The sequence below is a fragment of the Pectinophora gossypiella genome, chromosome 18 (genome assembly GCF_024362695.1).
Source record: "Pectinophora gossypiella chromosome 18, ilPecGoss1.1, whole genome shotgun sequence".
NCBI classification, from domain to species: domain Eukaryota; kingdom Metazoa; phylum Arthropoda; class Insecta; order Lepidoptera; family Gelechiidae; genus Pectinophora; species Pectinophora gossypiella.
The window spans coordinates 10,712,490-10,740,300 of record NC_065421.1 but is presented as its reverse complement, the minus strand read 5'-3'; the positions used below and the strand labels follow the sequence as shown (position 1 = coordinate 10,740,300).

The following is a 27,811-nucleotide window of genomic DNA, read 5'->3' as shown; positions in this document are numbered from 1 at the left end:
TGGAATAAAAACACAAATATCTAAAACTTCAACTTTAATGTGTATTTACACAATAAAAACTAAAAAATACGTATTACTAGTTATTTGTAATTAAAGAAACAGGTATTTTATTAAAAGATTCTACTGCACTCGGGTAGATTAGGATATTAACTCCAATGTATAAGTAGTTTATAAAATCATCTCTTGCAATATACTAAGTGGAATCTTCCATATGTACAAACTTCTGTCTTTGTAGCCGGCAATTATCTGTAACAAAACATAATAACATTGAATGAATAGAAAAATAAGTTAGTTTTAGTAAAATACTATTTATTCCACATTTTAGTAGTATATATTTTCTTGATTAGGGCAACAACGTGTGTCGCAAGGTCATAACAATTTTATTTTATCTCCGACATCTCCGGCAGATTGACCAATCCCACGCCAATTTATTGGCAAGTTGTATACATGATGATGAGAACATAATACCTAATACCATTATATTATATAAGACATGGGACAGACGCACACACGGCAGACCAAGCCGGAGATGGCGAGACGACTGAGTTGTCGAGGAACTTCTATCGAGTGGGTTATGTTATAAGGTGGATTACCGACCTCATCAACCCTGGTGTCTACCCCCGAAAAGACTACGCACTTACATCAATAAGTAGTAACCGGGACCAACGGCTTAACGTGGCTTCCGAAGCACGGATCATCTTACCTTCGACCAATCGGGTGATTATTTGCATTGTCCTAACTAAATCAGGAGGGGTCACAAAGTGATTTTTGTGTTACGTCCCCACCGGGATTCGAACCCGGGACCTCTGGATCGTGGGCCCCACGCTCAACCACTAGACCATGGAGGCCGTTTGATGTGGAAGAACTGGAAGGAGGCATTTGACCAGCAGTGGTTACAAGCTCGATAAGATGACATAAAGGCACGACAAAAACTGCGTTAGGACGTTTCGTCATTGGCCCGGTTAAGAGATTTCAGGAATAACCCTTTGTAATGGTAAATTTGTTATTGTTATGTATATTCTGTATGTTTTATGTATAATTGGGTAGTTTCTTAGGTCAAAGATAAATATGAGATTCTGACTACTACTGATTTGACTAAATAGTCACTTTTACTTTTTACTAAACGTCAAAACACGAAAATACTTGACCAGTTATTAAAAATACTTGAATAGTTACCAAATGGTAACTACCCTATTGTAGCTGTGTTCTCGATGTGTGTGTGTTATTAATGTTGCTAAGATTCCCCACCTTGCTGCCGACGACAGCTAGCGAGAGCAGCATGAGGCTGGGTCCGCGCAGCTGCGCCAGTGGGCGGGAGTCTCCTTCGCGGTACACGTAGACGCAGCCGTCGTAGCAGCCCGCGAACAGTAGGCCTCCGGTCGCGCGGAGACACACCGCGCCTTTACCGCCCTCGTGAGATCCTACGTGGGACCCGCTCTGAGGGAGAAACACGACAAGTTATTGGAAATCCATATATATTTATATATATTAGAATCCTTTGTGATCCCTAGTTTGGTTAGGACATTACAGGCTGATCACCTGATTGTCCGAAAGTAAGACGATCCGTGCATCGGAAGGCACGTTAAGCCGTTGGTCCCGGTTACTACTTACTGATGTAAGTATGTAGTCGTTACATGAGCCATGTCAGGGGCCTTTGGCGGCTCAATAGTAACTCTGACACCAGGGTTGATGAGGTTGGTAAACCACCTTTAATCCACACGATAGAAGAAGATTGGAAATCCATAGAGTAGATGGACAGAAATTCGTAGATAAAGATACAAATATTATCTTATATATATTTAATTTGTGAGGAAAATATCGAAAGCCAAACTAACTACATAAATACGTACATACGCCTATTTCCCACCCGGTTAGCAGAGACTATGGGATTCTCTTGCTTCCTTCACATTTATCACGCGGTATATCAACGCTACTTATTTGACGAGAAATAACATTACTTAGAAAAACTCATACTTACAGAATAATCAAACACATGTATTAAATGACTGCTGGTCCCACAGTACACCTTTCCATCTTCAAACAGCAACGTATAAACGGTCATCTTGGGTCCCTCTAGCGTCCTTAGAAGCAGTCCAGTTTGTGCATCTTTTATGGTCACCGGCTCAGAGCGAGCGGCCACCAAGAGGACCTTACGGGGGCCCTCTTTCATGGCCCTGAGGGCTAAAATCGACTGCTCCGAGAACTTTACTGTGCTCACTGGAATTAGCATGTTGTTCTGCAAAGAAGGTGAAGTTGTGTTAAGATTTTTTATAACAAACTAACGACTGTATCCCATCGCAAGATGAACTAAGTACCCACGCCTCACCGAGCTTTCTGTTAGACCAACGTGATAGGTGGTGAGCCGTAGCGCCGTCTATAATGGTCGAGCCAACTGTGTAAAGTATTATTGATTATTGATTGATTGATTAATAACTTACTTTGCACTCAAACTGCAGCACAAAACCAGTCCTGGTGCCAACGAACACGGTCTCCCAGGCGCGGTCCATCGTCTGTATGGGACTCAACACGTTGCATTCTGGACCCTTCTCCAGCCCCGTCTGAAATACATCATATGAATTTTACATTTATCCTTACGTACAAGATCCGATTAGAGCCGTGGTAGCCCAGTTGGTAGAACGCTTGTCTCTCACTTTGAGGTCGCAGGTTCGAATCCACACAGGCCTAACCAATGATTGTCGAATTTTTTTTCGAATTTATGTTTGGATCATAAATAATTATCACTTGCTCAGCGGTGAAGGAAAACATCGTGAGGAAACACATTCCTGAGAAATGCATTAATCTGTGTTGGGCTGGTTTTCCCTTCGCGGGTTGGAAGGTCAGACAGGCAGTGACTTCTGTAAAAAACCGGACCTGTTAAATCTTCAGGTTGGGTGGGCGGATCCTGTGAAGAACGGGATAATGCTAGGGATACTTAATACGTTCATGTAATGCTCGGATCTGTAACTTTACATTACAGGCATTTAAGGGCCACACTCTTGTAGTTGTCTAGACAAATACTGAGAGTTATTGAGAATAGAAGAGGCAAGATGATTGTACACTTAATAAGACACAACGAATTTATTAAAAACATCATAGAAGGGAAGCTAGAAAGAAAGAGAGGAAGGGGAAGACCAAGGAGAGCGTACATGGAGCCTTATACAGAATGAGTTTTTCCTCACCTCCAAATCATAGTAGCGTATCCTCGAGTCCAAGGAGCCGGTGTAGACGGTCGTCCCGTACTTCTCCTTGACGATGGTGAGGCAGGTGACGGCGAGGTTGGAGCCCCGCAGCGTGCTCAGCAGCTGCCCGTCGCCGCTGAAGTGGTACACGTTGCCGTCCAGGCAAGCCGCCACGAAATTGTTCTCTATGCACTGTTGGGGGAAGAACTTCGTAAGCACACCCTGGACACTTCATACAAATATAATTTTATCACGTTGCGCATGTTAGCCCTGCTAGTTGGACAAATGGGGACATTAGATGGTTTTCATTATACAGACCAAAGGTTTTCTAGGGAATACTTCGTGTCGGGAATTGGCTGAGAAACTTTGGGATAGAAGCGGAGTGCGCCGATAGTGGTATAGATGGACGGTAATCCGCAACGATTAGACTTTTAATTATAATAGATGAATAAGATTTATATAAAAATAAAGAAGCAGTCAAACTGCAATTCCTTACCTCAATAGCAAGAACAGCATCAGCATGTCCAGACACAGTGACGCAGTCTCGCCGCAAGTTCTCGTCAACGGAGTAGTCATACATCTTGCACTCGTTGCCACAGCCGTGGTCCGCAGTCGCCTCCTCCATCGACGACTGACTGTTGTCCAGAATTATCTCCTCGCAAATCGACGGGTTACCAGCATAACCCAATTCTTTGTCCTCAGAACACTTCACCTCGCACACATCCCCAATAACGATGTCCTCAGACACATCAAGCATATCAAACTGTATATCATTCACTGGCTCTTCTACCACATTCTGAGAAGCTTCCGGAGTCTGAGATTCATTTGTTGCAGCGGTCTCCGGTTCAGGTAAAACTTCGCCAGTGGAAAATTGCAACTCAGTTTCCAAAATGGGATAATACTTACTAAAATCTTCTCGAATCAATGCAACTGAACATTCTTTCAAATCATATTCAACCAGCTCTTTAACGATCTCACAAGACTTGGATACTTTACGCTTTTTAGTTGTTTTCTTTTTTGGTTTGCCTTTCGATTTCAGTGATTTATTTCTAGTTTTTACAGGCGAAACTTCGAAATCGTCCAGAGCTATAATGTCTTCTAAAGGTCTATCATCGGTTATGATTTGTTCTATGAGAGAAATGTTGGGTGCTTTTGTGTTTTTCTTGCTTCTTGTACTTGTTGTGCTCGTAGCAGGGCTGATAGATCTCTTCCTCTCTTCCGCCAAAATTTTCTGTCGCCTACTCTTCTTTTCACACTGTTCAATTTCATGTATTTCTTCTTCAACAGTTTCAAGAGCTATCTGTTCTAGTTCTTCAACAGGGATGTTTGTGAACTCATCTACGATTGTATCTCCCGATGGACTATCGTTGTCCGCATGTGTATCATCTATTGGGGTGACATTTAATACAGTCATGCCTAAAGATTGCATTGTACGCGGACCAGATTCTTTAGACTCTAATGAGTTGTATAATTTGAATTTCTCTTGAAGCAAAGCTTGAATTTCCATGTCGATTTCTTTCATTCTTTCAAAGGCATCAGTCGCTTTTATTTTTGGGTTGAATGAAATAGACTCAGTTTGTGCACCTCTAGTGAATAATTTCTTCCTTTCTGTCTGAGAATGTCTTGAGATGCTGCACTTACTTGACATTGTCTGACTTTCTCTGGAAACACATTTTCTTGCTACTTGAGTAGCTACATGTCTTTTGGTTAACTTACGACTTAATACTAATGGTTTGGTCTCTACAGTAACTTTATTATGAACGGTAGGCAACGGTGCAGAGTTTCTGTGCGCTTGATGTGCGCTTGGCTTTCGTGGTTGTTCTACAAACATGTCTATAGGTTTTAATTTCGTTTGCCCATCTCCTTTCGTTGGAGTCTGGCTCTTACTTAAATCAGGACTAAGCATGGAATGACTGGAGGAACTAGAATCATGTTTCTTTTTAACATCACTATCTTTGTCTCTTGACTTTTTCCGTTCATCTTTTCTTTTAACGTATTTATCAGAGTATCCTTTGTCGACAGTATCTACTTTTTTTACGGTATCTTTAGGCGGCTCTTTACTATTTTTCTCTTTTGAGAAGTATAAGTTGAAAATTGATTTTGTGGTATCGCACTTTTCCGATTTTGTAGCAGGACAGTCATTAACGTTAATGATGATATTCTTATTTAATATCTGTTTGTTTGTTGATAAGTTGTCTGATTGGGTAGATTCGCTTTTCTTGCGTTTTTCCTTTCGATGAGAAGGTCTTTGATCAATGGACCTTTTTCTTGACTGACAGGGGGTAGAAGATTTTACAGTACAACTTGAAGACTCTGATTTTTCTGTCACTTCTACTGCTTTAGGTTCAGGGATGTGTTCTGCGCTTAAGTTTTCTGTTTCTCTGTTATCCACGTCCATTTGCTTTTCTGGCGTTTTGTTGGAATTATTAAAATAGTGCGATTCCTGTTTTACTTTTGATTCTAAAGAGTTTGAAATACATTCCAGTTCGTATTTACTATTAATATTAAGAGGCGAAAATTTTAATGGAGATTTGGCCATATCCTGTAACTGATGGTCAATTTCTTCTTTGAGTTTCTCTGGTGAGTCATCAGGAACCTTCACATATATTCTGCCAGGTGGTGTGACACTATAAGGTTTTTCAGGAGTAAGTTCTGATTTAATTAAAGGTGAATTACTTTTGACTGGTTGTGGACTAGAAATATCATCATTTTCAATGAAATTGTGATCAACAGCAACATGATATTGCTTGTCTAACTCAGCAAAAGGATCATCTTCTTCTTCCGACAGTTGGTTGGGATTGGTATCAAACAGGGGAGGCGTAGTTACACTTCGCCTCAAGTTGTCATCCAAATTACATTCTATATTTCTACGTTCCTTGCTTCGAATTTCGGAACTTATCCTTCTGCTCTCATCATAATCCTTACTTTTTCTCCCTGATCGTCTTTCAAATAGATTTGTCGAGTCAAATTCTTGCAGCCTGGTGCTACAATCTATGTTGTTTTTATTTCCGTAACAAGGGGAGTCCGGTTGTTCATAATCAGTTTGGGGCTTTTGCTCATAATAGTTGTCCTGATCTTCACCAGCACTGTAAGGTTCATAATTTTCATAATCATATGATGGGTATTTGTGATATGGTTCATCTGCTCGGTAAGTTGTTTCATCTACTTCACAACTTTGTTCAATGTTGTCTAATTGGAGGACTTTGCTCAGTTCAGCTAACACCATGGGCTTGATGTCTTCAAGCAGAACTGTATCTTGTGGGTCTAAAATGCACTGCATCTGTTTCATGAAAGTGTCCTCATAAATGGTGTTGTTGTCATGATGAATAAATTCTGTAGAACTGGAACTGCAAAGAGATTTTTCAGCAACAGATCTTAAATGGCGATTTAAACTATTCTGTGACTCGGTCACAAGGCTGTTGATTGCAAATTCGAATTTTGATGAAGAATTTGGATTATCCATTAACTTATGAATTTTATCTTTGTCCATCATGAAGAGTTGATCTACAATTTTATTTTTTATCTTGTCACAATTTAATTTAACATTCCTTGATCTTTGATTGTTGTGAGGCTTCCTTTTTGTAGGTTGTTCTTGTGGAGCACTGGGGTATGAGGCCAATGGTTCTCTGGATTTGTCAACATCACTTTGATTTGGCTGGGAATTGTCTGAGGTAAGCTGCGATTCTCTAGTTAAGAGCCTCTTACGGATTATATTTACAGTATCATCGATTGACCTACTGAAGGTATTTGAGTTGTCCATAGTCGAGCCATGATTACTTCCATAATGATCAGAGGCTGGGGGCCTGTGGCCGGTGTTTATTGGTGTACTTTGTGAACTTTTGTTGTACTCGCCAGTATCAGAATGTTTATAAGATTTAGATGGGCTTCTATCATCATAATACGGAGGATTCACCCAAGGTGAAGGGCGTTGATAAGATTCTCGATTTTGAGGAACATTGACTTGTTGTCTGTCATCAACATCACCCATGCTGTTAATATGACTTGTTTTTTTATTATTGTCATAGTAGTTTGGCATATCCTGATATGTATTGCTGTGATCTGGTGGTGCATTATGGCGCATTCGTTGCACAAGTGGGAATATTTGTCTGGGAGGTGGTCCGTGACTATATTGATGCCCTCTATCTTGCATCCTGTGTTGGCTGTTATGTCGGTTGCCTCGGTAGTGGTCATGGTCTTTACTGGGTGAGTTGTAGATGTTAGGTGGTGGACCTGAGAAGTGCCTTCCGCCAGGATGAGGAAACCTGAAAATGATAATGAATTTATTGTAGATTAAATTATATTCCACCTTTTTGCTAACTTTTATTATTAATTCAGAAAAATACAGATGCATATGCTATAGTCAAAATCGTGAAAGGCAAGCCGGAGACGGAGAGCCTGTCTGTCTCTCTGGGGATCTTAGCCTAGTGTGTTGTGACTCACTAACAGCCCGCCACAAACAGGCCTGCGGAGACTGACTGCACTGTTGAATTCACCAGGTTCACTGATTAATTCACCAGAGGGTGGTGGGATGTCACATTCCTACACCTATACTATAATTATTATATGTACTTCTGGCACATAACCCTAAAACGTTTTCATGCACATTATAGAAGTTGACTTAGGTATCCTTTCTTATTATTCTCATTATCAACCCTGGTGTCTGGGTTATTGTTAAACCACCAAGAACCCGGTCTTAAAAAATAAGACATTTCCTAACCTATAACCCTACGATTATCATACTATCTTGAATCACCAATATCAGAAACACCAGTTATTAAATAGTATAAAATTAAAAAAGTTAGGTTAATAAATTCAAAAAAGTATTTTATTTCTATAAACCTTTTCCAACAAGATTTAATAGTTATAGTATTTCTTATTTTCTATTCCTAATATTGATTGATACACACAAGTTATAAGCGCATTAAAAAATAAGAAAAAAACTTGTAGGTAAACACATAATATTTATTGCTGTTATACAAACACTAACCATGAGGTGTGTGCTTACATGGTAATCTAATTTCTTTTCAAAAACTTATCAGATTACAGAAGCGATTTTGCAGATTCGGCGTATTATTTTATGTACGTACCTATGTACATAAAAAACAACTATGAAAGTCAAGAACGAACCTGTTCGGCGGGAACAGTGATGCAATAGGAATACAATAAAGACGAACTATCCAATAATTACCTGGAGCCTTCAGAATGCCCATAGCCTCGCGGGTGCCTGAAATGCGGCGTACCGCCTCCTCTAGGCCTGAAATGCCTGGAATTATCGCTCCGCCAGCCACCAGCGCCAGGATGACCTCGCCTCATTTTGCCACTTTTAGCACATATCCAATTACAAAAACGGACACAATAGGAGCTATTTATTTTCTAACACTCAAATAAGGTATTATCAAACACCGAAACAATGAAATATTTCGAAATAAGAAGTTTGGTCAATGTCTCACTGAACAAAAATAAGACACCAATTTTGACATTTGTTGACGTTTCGTGTTGCCATTTTAGAGTATTATTTCATTGGTAACGATGCGTTCAAGAGAATTTAATCGTTATAACGTATTAATTCAGTAGCGCCATCTAATTTATAGCGTAACGTGGCGAACTTCGAAATGATTGTATAATTTAAAATATAATAAGCTACAGATAAATTATATTAACTTACTTTTCTCCTATGTTCCTTTGATATAACTTTACTCCTGGTTTTTATAAACGCGGCGTCCCGAAAAGACCGTAGAGAAAAATAGCAATGAGGGTTTTTTTCCTAGCTGTTGGATAGATGGCGCTGAACTTGGTACGTTACTGGCAAGGAACGAAACTTTAATTATTTCTGTTCTTTTGGTTTAACTTCGTTAACTTCGATGAAATTTTGAAAACATAAAACGTATATGTCACAAGAATTATTATGTTCTGAAAATAAACAAATAACAAGGAAAAAAGAAATCAATCTCTTATTCGTTCTTGGTATTTTGGCAATGGCCCAGTAACGTAGCAGGTTAAGCGCCATCTAACGAGTTATTGAGCACGTTATTCTCATTTTTAATGAGGGCCTTTCAAGGCTACTTTCCTCAGAATATTATAGATGGCGCTGTTCAGATTTAACGTGTTAACTACTTTTTTTGTCATTGCTCGGGATACATCATTATTCAATATAATCTAATGGCAGAAGCATATATAAAAATAACTGCTGCTTGATATTTGGATCAGATACGTATAGAATTATGTTGCTACCTATAATAATAATGGATGAAAGATGTGCTATGCCTGGGTATTTTTTTATTTATTTAATTAGTACTGCCACATGGTTTACAATAAGAAGGGTCATCGTTTGTACCCAAAGAGAAAGATAAAAGTTGCTTATGTCTTTATCCATGAAATTAGAAGGTTAAACGAAGATAAAACTATACAGCGCCATCTGTATTTTGTGGGGAACGACACCTGGATAGTTCCTCATTCTCTCTCTCTCTTTATTTAAGAGCTGCTACAAAAGAAAATTTCCCATTGGAAGAGAGATCAAGGAAAGAGTTTGGCCACACAATGGAATTTGGACTTTGTAGTCAGCGAGGATGTCAAAATTATCATAATTCTTGGGATCTTGCGAGACTTTTATTACTTATGCAAAAAAAAAAAACAACCGTTATCTAAGTATGCAACGATTTATTGCTCACTGCAAGTTTCAAGGGATTACATAAATTGGATACATAAATAATGTCCGATGTTCAACGAAAGTTATCTATTCATTTTAATAACTTTATAGGCAGAAATTAAGTATTAAAAACATGAAAAACATCCAATAAATTACATGATAAGTACCTATTAATTTAAAATTCCTGTGTAAGTGAGTACCTAAATGTAAAGTCGCGTCACCATCAATAAAATAAATACGTTTAACCCATTATTAGAGGCTAAGGTTTTGCCTGTTGTTCAGTATTTTTTTATTTACCTGGTCGCAGCTTAATCCACATATCGATATCGGCAATTCGGATATTCAACATGTGTCTTACTTTCAATGAAATCGCTGCGTGCGGTGGGTTTCATTTGAGAGCCGAACCATGAAACGTTAAAAGTTTGACGTAGCGACTTCAAAGTGCTTAGTTACATAAATATAAATAAATCATTGCTAGTTAAACAATAAGATATTCCTAAACCATGTCTAAACCGTAGATAATGTTTTAATATCATCTTATTAGTAGGAATCATACGCCAGCTAGGATAGATGTAGGATCTTCTACACCGGACTTCACTTTTCTTAGAAACAGCACTGCTTCGCGGCCGTCTATGAGTCTGTGGTCATACGTCAATGCTAGGTACATCATTGGCCTTATTTCCACCTGAAAATAATTAAAACACAGTATTTAAATATATCACACATAATTAGTATTTAGATGGCAAGATCGACGCGATAATGGCTCCGATTCCTGCAGAGATCTCCTAATTTTAAGTTGCACCTGTCATTTTCTAATCAGCTGAAAAGGAAAGAGACAGATGACTGGCAAATGTTCATTTTCAAAATAAATCAAATAGGTACCTTGTTGGTATGCAAACCGTTGGGCGTGTGCTGTCAACTTAATTCTGTCCCAAGGTAAAATTTTTAGAAAGTTGTTTTAGTTTTATGCTTAAAATTGACGTGTGTTCCATTAATTTTATGCCTGTCGTTTACCCGTCCCTTTCCTTTTCGGTGGATAAAAAACGACAGGTACTTATAACTTAAAATAAAATTAAATTTTGTGTACTGGAATCAACAATATTGTTGGTAAATTGTGTTGATGTGGTTGTTATGTCGTCACGTATAAGGAAGTTGAGATATTGATGCTTTGACTGTCATTATGTTGAGCATCTTCTTGCTTTTAGAGGCATATCAAGATCAGTCCTTCCTCACCAGCCAAATCCCTTGGTAGATGCGGCTTCCGAATACTTAAAACCCGCTTGGGGACGGTCTTGAGAAGTATCAGCGCCCGAAGGGCGTAATATACGATCCCGACGACCCGATTAATCAGCGGCCAATCAGCTCCAGAGAACAAACACTTCAGGACCCCGATACCAACCCCACCGGCATGGTCGACGACCTAAACTCAGGACATACTAGAAAAGAGGAGATGTTTATTCCTTCAGATTCATTTGAATCATTCAATTCCTTCAGATTCAATTGAGTAACCAATGTGGTTCAATGTGGTTTGGCGTTATTAGCACATTATGACGTCATAAACTGAACGTTACCTTGCCAGCGATAGCGACAGGCCTCTGCACGATAGAATGCATGCCCAGAATGGCGGATTGTGGTAAATTGATGATAGGCATGGACATTAGCGAGCCGAAGACCCCACCGTTGCTAATCGTGAACGTTCCACCCTGCATGTCGCCTGGAGTTAATTTTCCTGCAAAATAAAAAAAGAATATGATCACATATATCAATATTTCGACTATAAGTACAGTTTTTCAGATGCATATGTACTAACGAATCTCATGCATTCAGGGATAGTGCAATACCTATTACAGTGTGTTAGTGATATCATAACGAATACTCAGGGGGTGATTCAGACCATGATTCTGAGTTAATATCAAGTGGAATTTTCCGTCGACGCTGCACGCTACATAATACCGGATTAGAGCTTTTAAGGCCTCCGTGGTCCAGTGGTTGAGCGTTGGGTTCACGATCCGGAGGTTCCGAGTTCGAATCACCCTAGGTTAGGACATTACAGACTGATCACCTGATTGTCCTAAAGTAAAATGATCCGTGCTTCACCTTGGCTTGGTGCCGGTTACTACTTACTGATGAACGTTAATACGTTACATGAACCACGTCACGGGCCTTTGGCGACTCAATAGTAACCCTGACACCAGGGTTGTTGGAGTTGGGAATCCACCTCACAACCTATAATATAGAAGAAGAACTATAGAGCTTTCACGGATATAAAGGCATTCAGCAGAATCGTAATTCTTAAACTTACCTTTCCTCGCCTTTTCTGCGAGTGCGCTCAGTCCAAGTTCAATGCCAGGGTAATCAAGGGAGTCCACGTTTCGGAGTATCGGCACCAGCAGCCCTTTCGGTGTCGCTACTGCCACAGATATGTCCACGTAGTCCCTGGTGAACAATAACATGAGCTCATGACTATAGCCCAATTAAGGAAGTCAGAGGTACGTCCATCGCGACACGAACTAAGTACCCACACCTCACCGTGCATTCTGTTAGACCAACGTGATAGGTGGTGAGCCGTATTGCCATCTATAGTATACCCCGGTACCGGACCTGCACCAATGAGTTATTAATTGACCTTAACTGCAATTTTCACTAACACAGCTGGCTCGACCATTATAGACTGCGATACGACTCACCACTACACGTTGGTCTAACAGAAAGCTCGATGAGGAGTGGGTACCTAGTTCATTTTGCCAAGGAAATAGACCTGTTCAATTGTTCATTGGCGAAGTTCGCAGAGGCTATAATTAAAATTTTATGTGATAATAGGTAAGATATTTGATAAGTTTAGTATCTATTAGATTATCTGTTTTGTATATCTAGGTATATAAGTATAATATTGTAAATATTGAAATAATAATTTAAGTTTATATTAATGTGTCTAAGTTACCGCCTTGGGCATATGCCTGTATGGTAACTTATAGTTGTAATTATTAGATAAATAAATAAATAAATAAATAAATTTTGTGATGGATGTATCTTTGACTATCCCAAGTCTTCTTCTTATAGTGTGGGTGACCTCATCAACCCTGGTGTCGGGGTAGTTATTGAGCCGCTAAAGTTACTACTTATGATGTAAGTAGTAACTTTAGCGGTCCTGGTTACCCAGGACCGCTTAACGTGCCTTCCGGTTCTGAAGCACGGATCATCTTACTGTCGGACAATCAGGTGATAACAACGCTCAACCACTGGACCACGGAGGCCGGTACTACCCCAATTGGGATATAGTCGTTAGTTTATGTTATGTTACATACATACATAAACAGCCTATATACGTCCCACTGCTGGGCACTGGCCTCCCCTCAATCAACCGGAGGGGGTATGGAGCATACTCCACCACGCTGCTCCACTGCGGGTTGGTGGAGGTGTTTTTACGGCTAATAGCCGGGACCAACGGCTTAACGTACCCTCCGAACCACGGAATCATCTTACTTTTTCGGACAATCAGGTGATTCAAGCCTGAAAAGTCCTTACCAAATAAAGGACAGTCTCACAAAGTGATTTCGACAATATAATGTCCCCGTCGGAAATCAAACCCGGACCTCCAGATCGTGAGCCTAACGCTCTAACCACTAGACCACAGAGGCTGTTATGTTATTTTACGTTAAAAAAAATCTCTGTACCTGTATATGACATTGTCCCCGACAATGACTCCGTTTACAACTGGCTGGTCTTTCAATGCGTTTGCAGCGGCTTTCAGAAATGGTGACATAAATGATAGCTTCACTCCATACTTCTTCACGAATGCTTCCAAGTTCGCTTTCCTGAATGCCATCAATTTGCTGAAAGACGTTATAAAGATTGTTACTTAGATGGTTTAAAGATTGACATAAGCTCACGGCTACATCCCGATGGGGGTACCCAGAGGTACGATCAAAGAGCAAAAGTGCAGTCACTGAGCCCAGCGAATTATTTGTAAACAGTGGTGAAATTATGAACCATTACTTGTCATAATTATAAAAAATATATTTTTGTAGGTGTGTTTGGTTTATTACAGAAACGACATGTAACCAGGAGGTCTTAAGTGCAAGCAGTTAATTTATTACTTTGCAAGAATCTGATTGGACTTTTGCACCTTATCGTACATCCATCGCAAGTACCAAATTCAAATCAAATCAAATACACTTTGTTGCACACAAAGAGAACAAACAAACATTTATAAAACAAATGACAACAGTGCAAATGTGAGGCTTTATTGCTCTGAAGCAGTTACCTACACATGTTATAAAGATTGACAGAGTGATAGCTCACGCAAGAAAAGTACCTATGTAGATAAGAGTCGGATTGATCGAAAGAAAATGTCGCGATGCGGAGGTCCCGGGTTCGAATCCCGGTGGGTACATAACACAAAAAATACTTCGTGATGCCTAGTTTGGTTAGGACATGGCAGGCTGATTACCCGAATGTCCGAAAGTAAGATGATCCGTGCTTCAGATGGCACGTTAAGCTGTTCGTCCCGGTTACTACTTACTGATGTAATTAAGTAGTCGTTACATGAGCCATGTCCCAGGTCCCTGTATTATAACCTTAATACAAGGGTTTCCATGAGGTTGGTAATTGACCTCACAACCCGCACGATAGAAGAAGAAGAAGAAAGAATCAGTGACAAAAATCTGGATGTGGCATTAATTTAAGTACTTCATTTCTATTTAACACTTTCAAGGATGCCAACCAGGGGTTATTGACCTTCTAATAATAGTATACTTGGAATTGGGACCTTTCCTGTAGACGTTCTGTCCTTGATAGTGTTAAAAGATAAAGTAAAAGATTCTTCCTATATACATACTAAGATGATCACCTCATATCGCATTCGTTGTACGTTGTAAGCATGGCCGTGGTGTTCTGCGCCTCCTTCAGTCGCTCTGCGATGCGTTTGCGCATCTTGTTCATCGGCACCGGGAACTCTGTGCGGGTTCCTGAGATCGACTTTGTAGGGTCTGTTATTCTCAATGCCGCTTCCTGGAAATCAAGATATTTTCTTTTTAGTTAGGTATATGTATAGTATCTTACTTTCCTTTTTATATTTATTTTTTCTTAGTATTTTTCTTTACATGATTCCGTGCTTCGGACAACACGTTAAGCCGTGGGTCCCGGCTATTAGCCGTAAAAAACACCAATATCCGCCACTCCGAAGTGGAGCTGCGTGGTGGAGTATGCTCCTTCCTCCTCCGGTTGATTGAGGGGAGGTTTGTGCCCAGCAGTGGGACGTATAGGTATAGGCCGTTCATGTTATGTAGATATAGTATAGATTACTTAATTGGTTCCACGCTTATATTCGGCCAAGTAGCGAATGCTATTTGAGGGAAATGAAGTTAGGTGGGTTATAAAATTACTAACCGGTTCGGAGGCCTAAAAAGGACAGTCAGAAGGGTAACTAAGCTTCTTATATATCTTCATACAATTGCATCGAATGATATATTATGCCTTATTGAAGGAAAACATAGTGATGAAATCACATTCCCGAGAAATCCATTTTCGGAGGGATGGTTTTCCCTTCGCGGGTTGGAAGGTTAGACAGGCAGGTGCTTCTGTGAAAAACTGGACCTGTCAAATCTTCAGGTTAGGTAAGCGGACCCTGTGAGAAACGGGATAAGGCTAGGGAGATGATGATGATGATGAATATATATGCCTCAATCATGGACAGTGTCAGTGATGTTCCAGGTGTTCCACATTGAAGCAATTTACCTAAAAAGCAATAATGACAAAGTAAGTTCAATGACAAAGTTATTGGCTTACTGTGGGTCCGGCAGGTGCTTTCGCCTTTTTGGTCACGACAGCAGTGGGGCCAGCGGGCGCAGCGGCGGCGGGAGCGGGACGGGGTGCGGCAGCGGGCGCAGGCGCGGCGGCAGGGGCGGCGGCGGGCGCAGGCGCGGGCGCAGCGGCCGGCGCCGGCGCAGCCGCTGCTGGCGCTACACCTGTTATATCCACCTGCGACAAGTTTTTAAAATCAATAAGTCCTTACCACTGACATCATAAACAAATTCACACACAGAACCGTGTTGTAAATACGTGTACATTAAGATGTTGGTGCTGATTCCTGTACACACCATCTAATTTTATTTTAAGTTATACCTGTCATTTTCTTATCCACCGAAAAGGAAAGGGACGGGTAACCGACAGGCATAAAATATATGCAACACACGTCAATTTTAGGCAGAAATTTAAAAACCTTCCCAAAATTGTATATTGGCCGACAGAATTAAGTTGACAACACACGTGAAACGGGTCGCATATCAGTGAGATGCCTGTATAATTCGCCCTGGTTTTCATTCATTTTAAAATAAGTAATAAACTTTATAGCAAACTAGCTTTTGCCCGCGACTTTGTTCGCGTGGCGTGTTATAAAAGAGAGAAATCTTTGTGTGTGGGGAGTGCATGTCAAATTTCAAGCATCTAACCTATGCAGTTTACATTTTTCCATACAAATGTTTTTTTCCCGCTAACTCCCGTTCTCGTGGGAATTTTGCAATATCCCGTTGCAACTAAGCTTTAAGTTTACTGTGGTACCCGCATGCCAAATTTCAAGCGTCTAACTTAAGCGGTTTAGATTTTTCATACAAAAAGATTTTCCCGCTAATTCCCGTTCCTATGGGAATTCCGGGAATTCCTTTCTTAGTGCACCTCTACGGTACCTAAGCTATGTCTCTTCCAAATTTCTACGTGTCTACGTTTAGCCGTTTAGGCTGTGCGTTGATATATATATCAGTCAGTCAGTTTCTCCTTTTATATATTTAGATTATTCAGCAAAATTCATTAGGTCTATTAAATTGTAAAGCTGACGTTAAAATAGTTTCGGAGCACCACTCACCTGAAAGACCTTCATCTGTGGTTTGACAGGGTCACCGTTCTTGATATAGAACTTGACGATCTTGCCGTGTCCTGGTGACATGATGGGGATGGCTGTCTTGTCTGTCTCTATCTCCATCACCACCTCGTCCATGGCGACTGGGTCCCCTTCTTTTTTTAACAATCTGAGAATCGTTTATTGTGAGGTACTTAGTTTCATGTTTGTTAGTTGACTCCAGCACCTAAATAATAAGTACCTAGTCTACATACGCTTGCCTAGTCTATATACTTGGACGCTTGCCGGAGGGACTGGCCGGAATACGCAGAGGACCGCGAAAAATGGAAAGAGGAAGGGGAGGCCTTTGTCCAAAAGTGGGATCTTGTAGGCTAGATTAGATTAGTCTATATAACTACAAACAAACAAACACACTACACACTACTAGGACAAATATTGTCTATACAAATATTTTATAAAATAAATACTTACAAATATTATGTGAATATAATTAATATAATTAATATATATATATATATATTGTCCTTACATAAAAGCGTAGGCGAGCTCATTCCTAAATGGGATTTCTTCCAGGTAACGTAAGAAGGTTAACACGCAATTAATGATATTTGTCCTTACAAATATTAGGTGAATATAATTAATATATATATATATATATATATATATATATATATATAGTTTCATCACATCTATATTATTTTTTAATCTATATTGATATCTATGTTGTCCTAAAACAATAAATGTTTCTTTCTTTCTTTCCTCCCAAAACCGAAACAGGTCTAAGCATTTTTTTAACATAGGCTTGTTTATTTGTATGCTCTTTATTGCTTTCAAATACAAAAGAAATATACACATAATATTTACCTTACCAACCTATGCAGCCTGCCTATGTTACCTATATAGTAAGTATTTCATGTGTGTTAACAATAACACAAGGTAACTACATAGATACTAGACAAACGTGTGGACGTGTAAATATTTTTATTCTGAAACCCGAAATGGGTGTGACGGTTATTCTACCGGCAGTCTAACCTGTTTAACAATGTACATAATATTTTGATTACATTTATTGCTTACTTAGCATCCCCTGAAGAGACCGAGTCCGGGAATGTGGGCGATGACACGTCTTCAACGCCCCTAAGGACCAGACTCCGGTGGAGGCCGCGGCGGCCTGAGCGGACGCAGCTGTACGTCAACACCTGGGTCGCTTCCGGAGTGCATCGTGAGTACCTGTTACAGAAGCATTGAAGCATGAACCATGTCAGGGGCCTTTGGCGGCTCAATAATAACCCTGACACCAGGGTTGATGAGATTGGTATTTATTTATGGTCATTTCGACAAACATCCGTCTTGCTTTTTTGTAATTGTTTTAGTGGAAATTTGATATGATGTTGTTGTCTTTTTTTGTGTGTGGCGACCTTTTATAATATAAACTTTTTCTATTCTATTCTATTCTTCCTCACAACCCACACGATAGAAGAAGAAGAAGACGCTTATCAAATTAGATAGGTAGGTGTTTGCAACAAGTTACAAAATTATACAGGGTGTTAGTGACATCGTAACGAAAACATTGAGGGTTGATTCAGGCCAAGTGGAATTTTCCTTTCAACTGGGTTAATGAAAATTGCACTTAAAATAAATTAATAACTTATTGGTGCAAGTTCGTTTCTGGGATTTGAACCGGCGCTCCCCGTTTGAGAAGCCGAAGAAGCAAACCGGTGAGCCACATTGACGGTAATTAATATGTAAGTAATTAATAGGTAAGTAATTAATCATTTTTGCTTACGGATTGATTGATGTCGATTTTCTTCGTTGTTGAATCGAACAGAGTATGTTGGTGTGAATCCACCTGTGTTTACTTATAATACCCTGAAAAAAAAAAGAAGTTATTTAGTTATATATTACAGATTGCATAACATAACACAGCATCACGCATGAATCCCGAAAGCGTAGGCAGAGGTGTACCATAATGAGCAATATCATGTACCCACGTTAGAACCCTGTCGCACTATCATATTTGACATTTAATGAGAACGGTTTAATTTGTCAAAAAAGTTAATGTGACATGGTTTCAAAGTCTACACATATTAGTACTCGTTTTTTTTTTTTTTTTTTTTTTTTTTTTTTTTTTTTTTTTTTGACGTGACTTATTGTAGATTTGCCGCAGATGGCATTAACTACTTGGCCGGACAAATGGGGAGCGCTGAAGGCTCTCACCCGGTACAACGTTTAAGACAACAGGCCTGAGGGTGCCCAGTTGGGCGCGAACCTCGGCTCAGGGCGTCGTCTGAGAGGAAAAATATTTGAAAGAATTAATCGACCCTAGTGGGTCGATAGCGATAAGCGCTGAATGAGGGAAATCGTCGACCACGCCGGCGGGGTCGGTATCGGGGTCCTAATTAGTACTCGTGACCATACAGTATAGACGCATTCCTCGCCAGCTTAATTCCCGGCTAATAGACGGCCAACCTTTTGTTATTTACCGGGCACAAATCTTGGAAACCACGTCTTATCAATTATCTATGAATAACCAAACATGAATTCAAACTCATAAGTCGAATTCAGTGGTTTTTTTTAAATCTCTATTTAAGAGCTTAGTCACAAACAGAAACTATGTCGCTCTATAAGGCAACAAAAATGAGTACTAAAAACAAATTACATTAAGTACTTGTCTTAAGTTTACGCCTATATTGACCAATTTATAAAGTGGTTTGGTCCTTTTCGATAATGGGTTTGCCAAAGCAATGTTACATCCTCCAACATATCTTAAATAACTAAAAGTATTGTACAAATTGAACCTCGCGGATTTATTTTGAGTACACTCCATCAAAATATGGTGAATTCAGTGGTTAAAGTGGTTGGCCTGAGCCGGGAGTGGAATCCGTGATACGCGTAAGTCACGCTTTCTCCGAACAGAACATTCAGACCTTGTTTAATAAAACTTACAATTGTAAATTACAATGATAATTTGATGTACATTGCGGAGATCACGAATATTTTGCAGTTTCATATTAGCTACGTAATGAACACCAAATTGTCATTGTAATTTACAATTGTAAGTTTTATGAAACAGGCCCCAGGTCGTGACAGTATGTACCTAGTAGACAAACACTCACAGGTAAAGTAGATGCGACGGGAACTATGGTCTGCCTTATCATTTTCCAGTAATATTACCCTCAATGATGTCTATTCCGTGTAAATTTAAGTATTACAATAAAACATTATAGCAAAAATATTTCTCAGTCGGTACCAATAGCTACGTCAAAAATATTTTTTCTCGACACTATTCTAGCAGAAATGTCATGTATCACAGATGTTATAAAAAGGTTTCATATTCGTGAAAAAGTTTTCAGCGAAGATAATTTGTTTAGGTAAGGTTATTCTACTCGACACTAGATGGCAGACAAATATAGTAACTACTATTCGAATATAGATGGCGCCGTAAAAGTTAGTTCCGCTACTTGACGCATGGTATCGGAAAGTTTCAAAACTCATTCTGCCAACCTCTTAGGTCTACATCCAGAAAATAGAATGTTCCAATAGATACCTATAATTATATTAATATTTATTTAGCTTCATAAATAACAGATTCATTATTTTTGGAGAGAAATATTCGTATAAAAGAAAAAACTTGCATCAATATTGTACTTTTGGCAAAAAAGTTCATGAAGCACCTATCTATTTGTTATTATTTTAAAGCGTATGGCTTCACTCGGAGAAATTCAAAACGAAAGAAAAAGAAAATCCATCGTCTACGTTTGCAACATTCCATATTCTATTCGATATTAAAATAAATACAGACATTCCATTAGACTCTGTTGAACCTTGAATGAAGAAGTGAGACATTACTTGATTAGTTCGGGCTTGGGGCAGCCAGGAAGGCTCGATATGATGACGTCACAAATTGCACTTAAAATAAGGTAGTGAGAGCCTTTGAGACGCACATTTAGCGGGGACCACTCAAGAGTTGCAGTTACTCCTTGCGATGGGCAGGGGTGGCAAATTATTTAAATGAGGATAAAAACTGCCTACTTTTCCATCAGGTGTAGCTACTGTTGAGTGTCTTTAAATTTTGACAGTTCGCCATACTATTTGAGTAAACAAACATCTTGTTTTTTTTTACACTATATCCCTTTGCGCAGCGTATAGCTGCAAAATCATAGTGTTATTATTTATTATCTAAAGATCGGAAAGAAGAAAACTGAGAAAAACTTATAGAAAAACTCAATCAAATCTGCCTTTTTCCAATTGGCTGCTTATCTTTTTCGTAACTCTCAACGTTTAGGAATACTCAATAGTGCTGCCACCTACATTTAAGCTTTTAGTTTTAATCCTCATAGTGGAAATTGTTTTTTTTTTCTGTCCAATGTGATAGATAAGACGATGAATTTAATATTTCGATGGATCAATTTTTATGTCCATTTTACGCGTCCATTTTGCCCGCCCATTTACCAGCCCTACAAAGCGCTGAGGTGCCTAAAACAATAAGCTATATAATAAATTTTATTTTAATGGTTATTTATCCAATCAATTCACTTTCTATAACTTTTATTTTTAATTTCAACCGAATAATTGGACGTCTAGTGGAATAAATAAATAATATCGTGACAATTGTATTAAAGTCGTTAGTGACAACCCTGCATACAAGGGGTGCTCCCCTACTAATTTGCTAAGATTCTCCGGCCCGCATCTTTGATTAGGAATCTATGCGGCAGACGGTGTGTCTACTCTATTGAATATTTTCAAATACCTATCTGTAAACATAGATCATACTTATGTACGGTCACGAGCATTAATATGTACACAAAGCACAGCATGTGAGCATTAGTATGTGTATGTATGTGTGTATAATGTATATTTAAGATCTTTTGTACCACTCTAGAGCGAATAAATTTTATTTCATTTATTTCATTTCATTTCATTTCATTTCACACCTTGGTACCATGTCACATTAACTTTTTTGACAAATTGAACTGTAAGTCTCACTAAATGTCAAATATGTTAGTGCGATAGAGTCCTAAAGTGGGTACATTTATATTGCTCATCAATGTACATATACTATACATACTTAGTAGACTTATGATACTGATTTATGATGTTATGTATGTGTGCTTAGAATCTTGCTGATGCATACGCGCCTAACACAATTGAATTGTTTTTGTGTCGCTGTGTCTGTTTATAAGTAAGTATATCAACGAAAATAATATTTTTATTGAAATATTAAGCACCTTGAAACTTTTAGATAGATAGATAGAATATTTTGTGCATCTAAATGCATGCATATTTTGGAATTTTTATAGTAAAATCTATTATATGCAATCGGTTGATATCATGTGGATTGTCCTGACGAAAAATTCATGAAAATTTTAGTGTTTTTTTAAATTATTTTCAATTCTATACTTTTGCGACGGAAAATTCCACTTGATATTAACTCAGAATCATGGTTTGAATCATTCCCCTTAGTATTCGTTACGATGTCACTAACACTCTGTATTATTAGTACTGCCACATGGTTCGTATAACTCTTAGTCTGAGTGATTTGCCCAAACCCCAAGCAACACAACTTGAGTTGCTTTTTTGTGCTATACTGGTGTTGGTAGGGTACAGAAGTATATTTCCTTCTACATTGTACCTTCTAACTAAAACTAGGTTGTTCCGAAGCTTCCGAAGCGGCAATTCATCATGGGACAATTTGGTCGGTCCGATAAAATAGTTGTAGCATCTGCCGAGCTCTAAGTTGCGAAGTCTTAAGTTATTAATACTTTGTGTATTGTTTAGGACCCGTGCAAACCTGGCTCACTAAGTAAGCCTGCCTTTCCGAGAGAGTGGTGCTAGTGAAAATTTACAAATAGCTACACTCCTGCAGTTATTGTTGGGGTGGGCAGAACAAGGCCTACGTTATCTTAATAAATAAGACCCCGACATAATAAAAATAAAAATATAAGTTCAAAAACTAAAAACCCGACTTCGGGAAAATCACGTTAAAAAAAAATATATAAAACTAGAATCTTAGCAAATTAGTAGGGGAGCACCCCTTGTAGGTAGGTTCTTTGACATTCTTCCGTCAATCAATATGTCTTAAAGAGTTCCCTTACCACGGCATACGACCACGTCTATCTACTAATCTTTTAAAACTTATATTTTTAACGGCATCGGTAGAAAGAAGAGAAGATTAAAGAGTTTTTATCCAACTACAAAAACTCTATACTCAAAGAATTATGACCAAAATTATGAAGTAGAGTAGGACGGTAGCCTCCTTCTTCAGCACGAAGTCTGTAGAGCAAGTTGTGCCGTCTCAGGTAATAAGTAAGCTACTGTTTCAGCTTAAACGTTTCGCCTTGCCGTCCGCAAACATAGGCCTGGGACGAGGTCGATAGTGACGTCGATAACAGCTGCCCGTTCGCCGTAATTCAATAAACAAACATCTCAGAAGCATTTGCGTTCTGTCTGCGATTATGCTCCAGTTGCGGTCCAGTCGGTGTGTTAATTAGCATAACATAACATAGCATAACCTAGTCGGCAGAGGTCTATAATATACCCAATCCGCGCTAGCTATGTTTAAGTCTCAAGTTTGTTTATGTGTTAATTAGTATCGCAGTAATGTCCGTGGCCAAATAATGAATACCATCCGGGGAAAATAAAATAATTAAAAACTCTAATAGGGATAAAGCACGGCGCACTTTCATGTCGTTCGATAATGGATAAGTCGAAAACAATTCATTATTTGGTTCTTGTAAGGACGGGTTTACCGGTTTAGAATCACACTTTTGACATAATAGTTTCAAAGATATTTAAGTTTATTTATAATGTTCCAGGAACAGATAGGCAGGATATTTCAGCCTTTTACTGTTCATACAATACAATACAAATGTAGGTACTTTATTGCACCAAAATAAATCCAAAATTAATAGGAAATATTAACAAAAGACTAGATAGTACATGGCAAATGGCGGCCTTATCGCTTAAAGCGATGTCCTCCAGACAAACATAAGGCGAGGAAATATGTAAAAATTAATTAATTCAATTTCAATTTTCAATTGAAAAACGGATTGTGTTATCATTGTATATTAATAATAATGTACAAATAATGTATGCGAGCGTGGTGTGAATTGACAGCTTTCGACTATGTTTCATTAATACTTAAAATAATTACTGTTACAATTTTTTGTAATATATTTTTTTTATGAATTTATCGACATCTTTTTCCCATCACTACCCGCCCGAGCGGCCAGTAAGCGAGTTAGATACTTTCTTCGGCCGTAAGTCCGGTCTTTGGCAAGTTGGCAACTTGTCGATTTATTGTACGTCTACGAATTGTTGCTACAATACAACAGATATCCAGTTTGTCTTACAGACAATGATATAAGCGGGATTGTTGTGAACTATATCGTTTGTCGGAGTTTATCGACAAGGTATTTGACTTGAGTGCTCCTCGGGATATTGGGGTCTCGAATCGTGGATCTCGTCGTCAGTTTGCACGGTAAATTTGTCGTTAGTTTGATAGCTTTTGTGGTACCAATAGATATCTATGATAGTGAATAATTAAAACACATAATAACGCATTCTTACCGTGTTTAAATCGAGATATTTCGTCACTGTTGCAAGTGCCATGATCACGGGATGACTGATGAGATTTAATTGTTTTTTTTTTGCTCATATCCCTGATTTAAATGCCGTAAGAACCCGTTATTATGTGTTTTAATTATGATAATTACCGCGTAAACCTAAAACAATGTGGGATAGTGAATGCTCTAAATTTATTTATATTATGGACAACTTACAAGCTACGCTCTGCACATGCAAAGTTACAGAAAATAAAAAATAGATTAAGAGCTAGCTAAATAATTAGTTCTGAATTTGTTCTACAGAAATACATTTAAATTTTTTCGCATTTGTCTTTTTAATTTCTAACGAAATCAGTGGCCAGTGTTGTACCTCTTTATTACTTCTATAGGCATACAAAACTAGTCATGACTCATACGCACCTGAGTACAAAATAAATTGCCTCTAAGTATAAGGAAGTTCTTAATATATTCATACTCGAGTGTGCAGGAAACGGATCTAGAGCCATTGTGACGCGCCGGAAGTAGCGAAGACTTCCGCTTGGCAATAAATTTGGCGCGAGATTTTGGCAACCTCCTCTTAGGAGGCTAGGAGAGTTATAATGTACTTGTATGTTTGTTGTTTTCTTAAGACACAAAATACTGCTTTATTCTTACTTTATAGCTAGTACTTATTATACAAATGTCTAGTTCAGTACAATTAGTGATTATAGTTAAATGCGCGGTACGATTTAGATCTGTCAAAGTACTTACAGAAGCCAGTGTTGTGACGTTCATTAGAATAGTGTGTATCAGTCAAGATTAAGCCGATCAATTCTGTTATAATTAACATTACTTAGATAAAAGTAAAAATGCGTTCGGCTACTTATTTTATTGTTCGGTATAGAAAGTCATGAAATTCGATTGGGTTACGTCCTATATCACTAGGACAACAAAAAAAAAAAAGAAAAGAGAGAGAATCCCTAATGATTTCTCCGTTTGTGGCGCTACCATGGTGTCCTAGTGAAACAAGGGTCCTAAACTGTCTATGAACTAGTAACAGTTCACAGTGTCGCTACAATTTTATGAAGGCCATGTTGATGTACTGAAAAAACCAAAAAAAAGGGAAGATGTCCCACAGAAGACTGTTTGGACTACATCTTCCAAACAGCGTCTTTCACCTTCCATTACGACATTCGCAGAAAACTCAACTTAATGTCATACTAACAAGGACCTAATAGGAAGTTTCCTTACGCAGATTTAAAGTTGCATAAAACTCATTTTCGAACGTAAAAGTTGCTTGCATCAAAATTCATTCTTTTTTCGAACAAGAACGCGAAACGATGGGCTAACGAGCGCTCGGGGCGGCGCCGACGATGGCGGGAAAGTTCTTAACCTCATTAAAACCAATAATTTATGTCGCCATTTACATAAGGAAAAGATAAAGACAAGACGCGGGCGCCATTTTGCTTTTTCAAATATCGAAGGGGAGCTGTTAAAGGGTCGGTATTTGTACATTTATACCACCGCCACCGTATCGAGATTTGTGGATTTATTGCGCGTGTTCAGCGTTCGTTCCATTGCGTAATTTCGGGGTAGGGTATTTTTTTCCCCTCTTAGCGAAACTCGTTGATTCGCTAAAGTTGCACCGCTTGCTTTATCAACTTTTTACAATCGAGAAGTCTCGTAATCAAAACATTGAAAATGTTGAATATTACTTCGTTGCTGTAACTATGCTTGTTATTTCTGCACGTCTGTTTACGCCCACATAAACTGTCAATACTTACAAAAAACCACACCTCTATGTCAATGTCCATAAGTTTATTTTTATCGAAAGCTAGCTACAGAATAAAAATAAAATTGTTGCGTGCATAATGTAAACAAGCGCGGCTGACATGTTTTTTTTATTTGGGACACAATTTATTCTAGATTTCCCTTGAAAGGTGTTCTCTATTTGGGCGTATTAGAAACAGTGGACACCTCAAGGCGCGCATAGAAGTCGAGGCAGACGACCTCAATGCTTATCGGAGGGATTGGCCAGAGATCGCGCAAAGTCGACAGGAGTGGAAAAATCTAGGGGAGGCTTTTGCCCAGCAGTGGGATTGAATAGGCTAGATAAGGTAGGAAACAATAGAAAATAACGTTATCATAATTAGCGTGGCAGCATCATGGAATACTTTACCTTGTTTCAAACGACATTTTTTATAGAAATAATCAATAGAAAATCTTCTGTGTTTTCTTGATGTGATTTATTGTAAGTCTTGCCTCTATGGGGAGCGCTGAGAGCTCTCGCCCGGTACATAATTTTAAACAACAAGCCTGAGGGTGACCGTTCAGGCGCAAAACTCGTCTCAAGTCGTCGTCTTAGAAAGAATCAATCAAACCTAGTGGGCCGATAGCGATAACGATGAGGGTAATCCCCGCCGGCGGAAAGCGCCGGTGTTCAAAATTCTAGATTAAGTAAATTAAATTCATCTTTTTTGGGGTTATGTATACGTTTTTACAATAAAATACCAGATAATATTTTAAATTTGTCAGAGAACAAATTTAAAGCTCACGTGAAGCTTACTTTATGTAAAAAAGCCTATTATAAGATTAATGATTACCTAAATGATAAAAATGTCTGGTATTGAATGTGTTCCTCTAGTTATTAAATAACTTGTAATGTACCCTCATTGATTTAAAAGATGTGTTGCTGTTGCAGTTTCTTGTCATTTCTTCTCCTCAGCCATAACACCTTGCGAAATGACGTAAATTCAAAAATGTTACATTGACCTTCAACAAGTTTATCCATGATAATTACGTTGAATAAATGATTCTGATTCTGATTCTGGCGTGGTCGTCGACAATTAGTTGCCTGCCTACCATAGCATGGTAGATTGGTAAGCGGACCCTGTGAAAAACGGGATAATGCTAGGGAGATGATGAATAGCATGGCAGATTGTGTTCTTTATGCTCTAAGTTTTTTTAGTTGCCTTACAGGTACATACATACATAAACTCACGCCTATTTCCCACCGGGGTAAGCAGAGACTATAGAATTCCATTTGCTTCGATCCTGAAACACTTCTCTTGCTTCCTCCACATTCATCAATCGCTTGATACACGCACGCCGGTTCAGAGTAGATTAAACTTCTAATTCCTATTTGGTCAATGTAAGTCCTTACAGGTACTTATATCTAATTATTTTTCGACTATTTGATTGATCTAGAAATATTTCGTTCTTTCACAATATTTCGCCTCCTTACCACAACTAATTCTCATAGTATAAACAAGCGGTCATAATCACTATTTTAGTAGACTCTTATATGAAAGACAAAGTTTTCCATAACAAAAGTTAAAAATAAAACCGTATTTTTCTATAAAAAATGTATTGTAAAACGTGTAGATTGCGGGTGACAACTCTATAAATATTTACCGGATAAAACTGGTTAGCACCCGGTTAGATCCGGTCACGTGGTCCGGGATTTCACCCGGTGATCGAATCAGTGTTTACTTTCGCCGGCGTGTTAGAAAGAATCGCAATTAGGGGCCTTTTAGGCTACGTTCCTCAAAAACCATATAGATGGCGTTGTAAAGATTTTCCTTCGTTT

At 38.7% G+C, this 27,811-nt stretch overlaps 2 protein-coding genes across 2 annotated transcripts; both read right to left on the bottom strand.

The window, feature by feature from the left end:
- Positions 1-19: 19 nt before the first annotated feature.
- Positions 20-8,665, bottom strand: LOC126375195 (uncharacterized). Its single transcript, XM_050022073.1, has 7 exons — positions 8,368-8,665; positions 3,676-7,441; positions 3,180-3,371; positions 2,439-2,558; positions 1,979-2,236; positions 1,249-1,437; positions 20-246 (listed from the first exon to the last, which is right to left on the bottom strand). The coding sequence occupies exons 1-7, from the start codon at positions 8,490-8,492 to the stop codon at positions 169-171; spliced, it is 4,728 nt and encodes a 1,575-aa protein (XP_049878030.1). The 5' UTR covers positions 8,493-8,665; the 3' UTR covers positions 20-168.
- Positions 8,666-10,375: 1,710 nt separating this feature from the next.
- Positions 10,376-17,931, bottom strand: LOC126375093 (dihydrolipoyllysine-residue succinyltransferase component of 2-oxoglutarate dehydrogenase complex, mitochondrial-like). Its single transcript, XM_050021936.1, has 8 exons — positions 17,756-17,931; positions 16,685-16,847; positions 15,613-15,804; positions 14,675-14,835; positions 13,500-13,658; positions 12,128-12,261; positions 11,397-11,554; positions 10,376-10,510 (listed from the first exon to the last, which is right to left on the bottom strand). The coding sequence occupies exons 1-8, from the start codon at positions 17,929-17,931 to the stop codon at positions 10,376-10,378; spliced, it is 1,278 nt and encodes a 425-aa protein (XP_049877893.1).
- Positions 17,932-27,811: the final 9,880 nt, after the last annotated feature.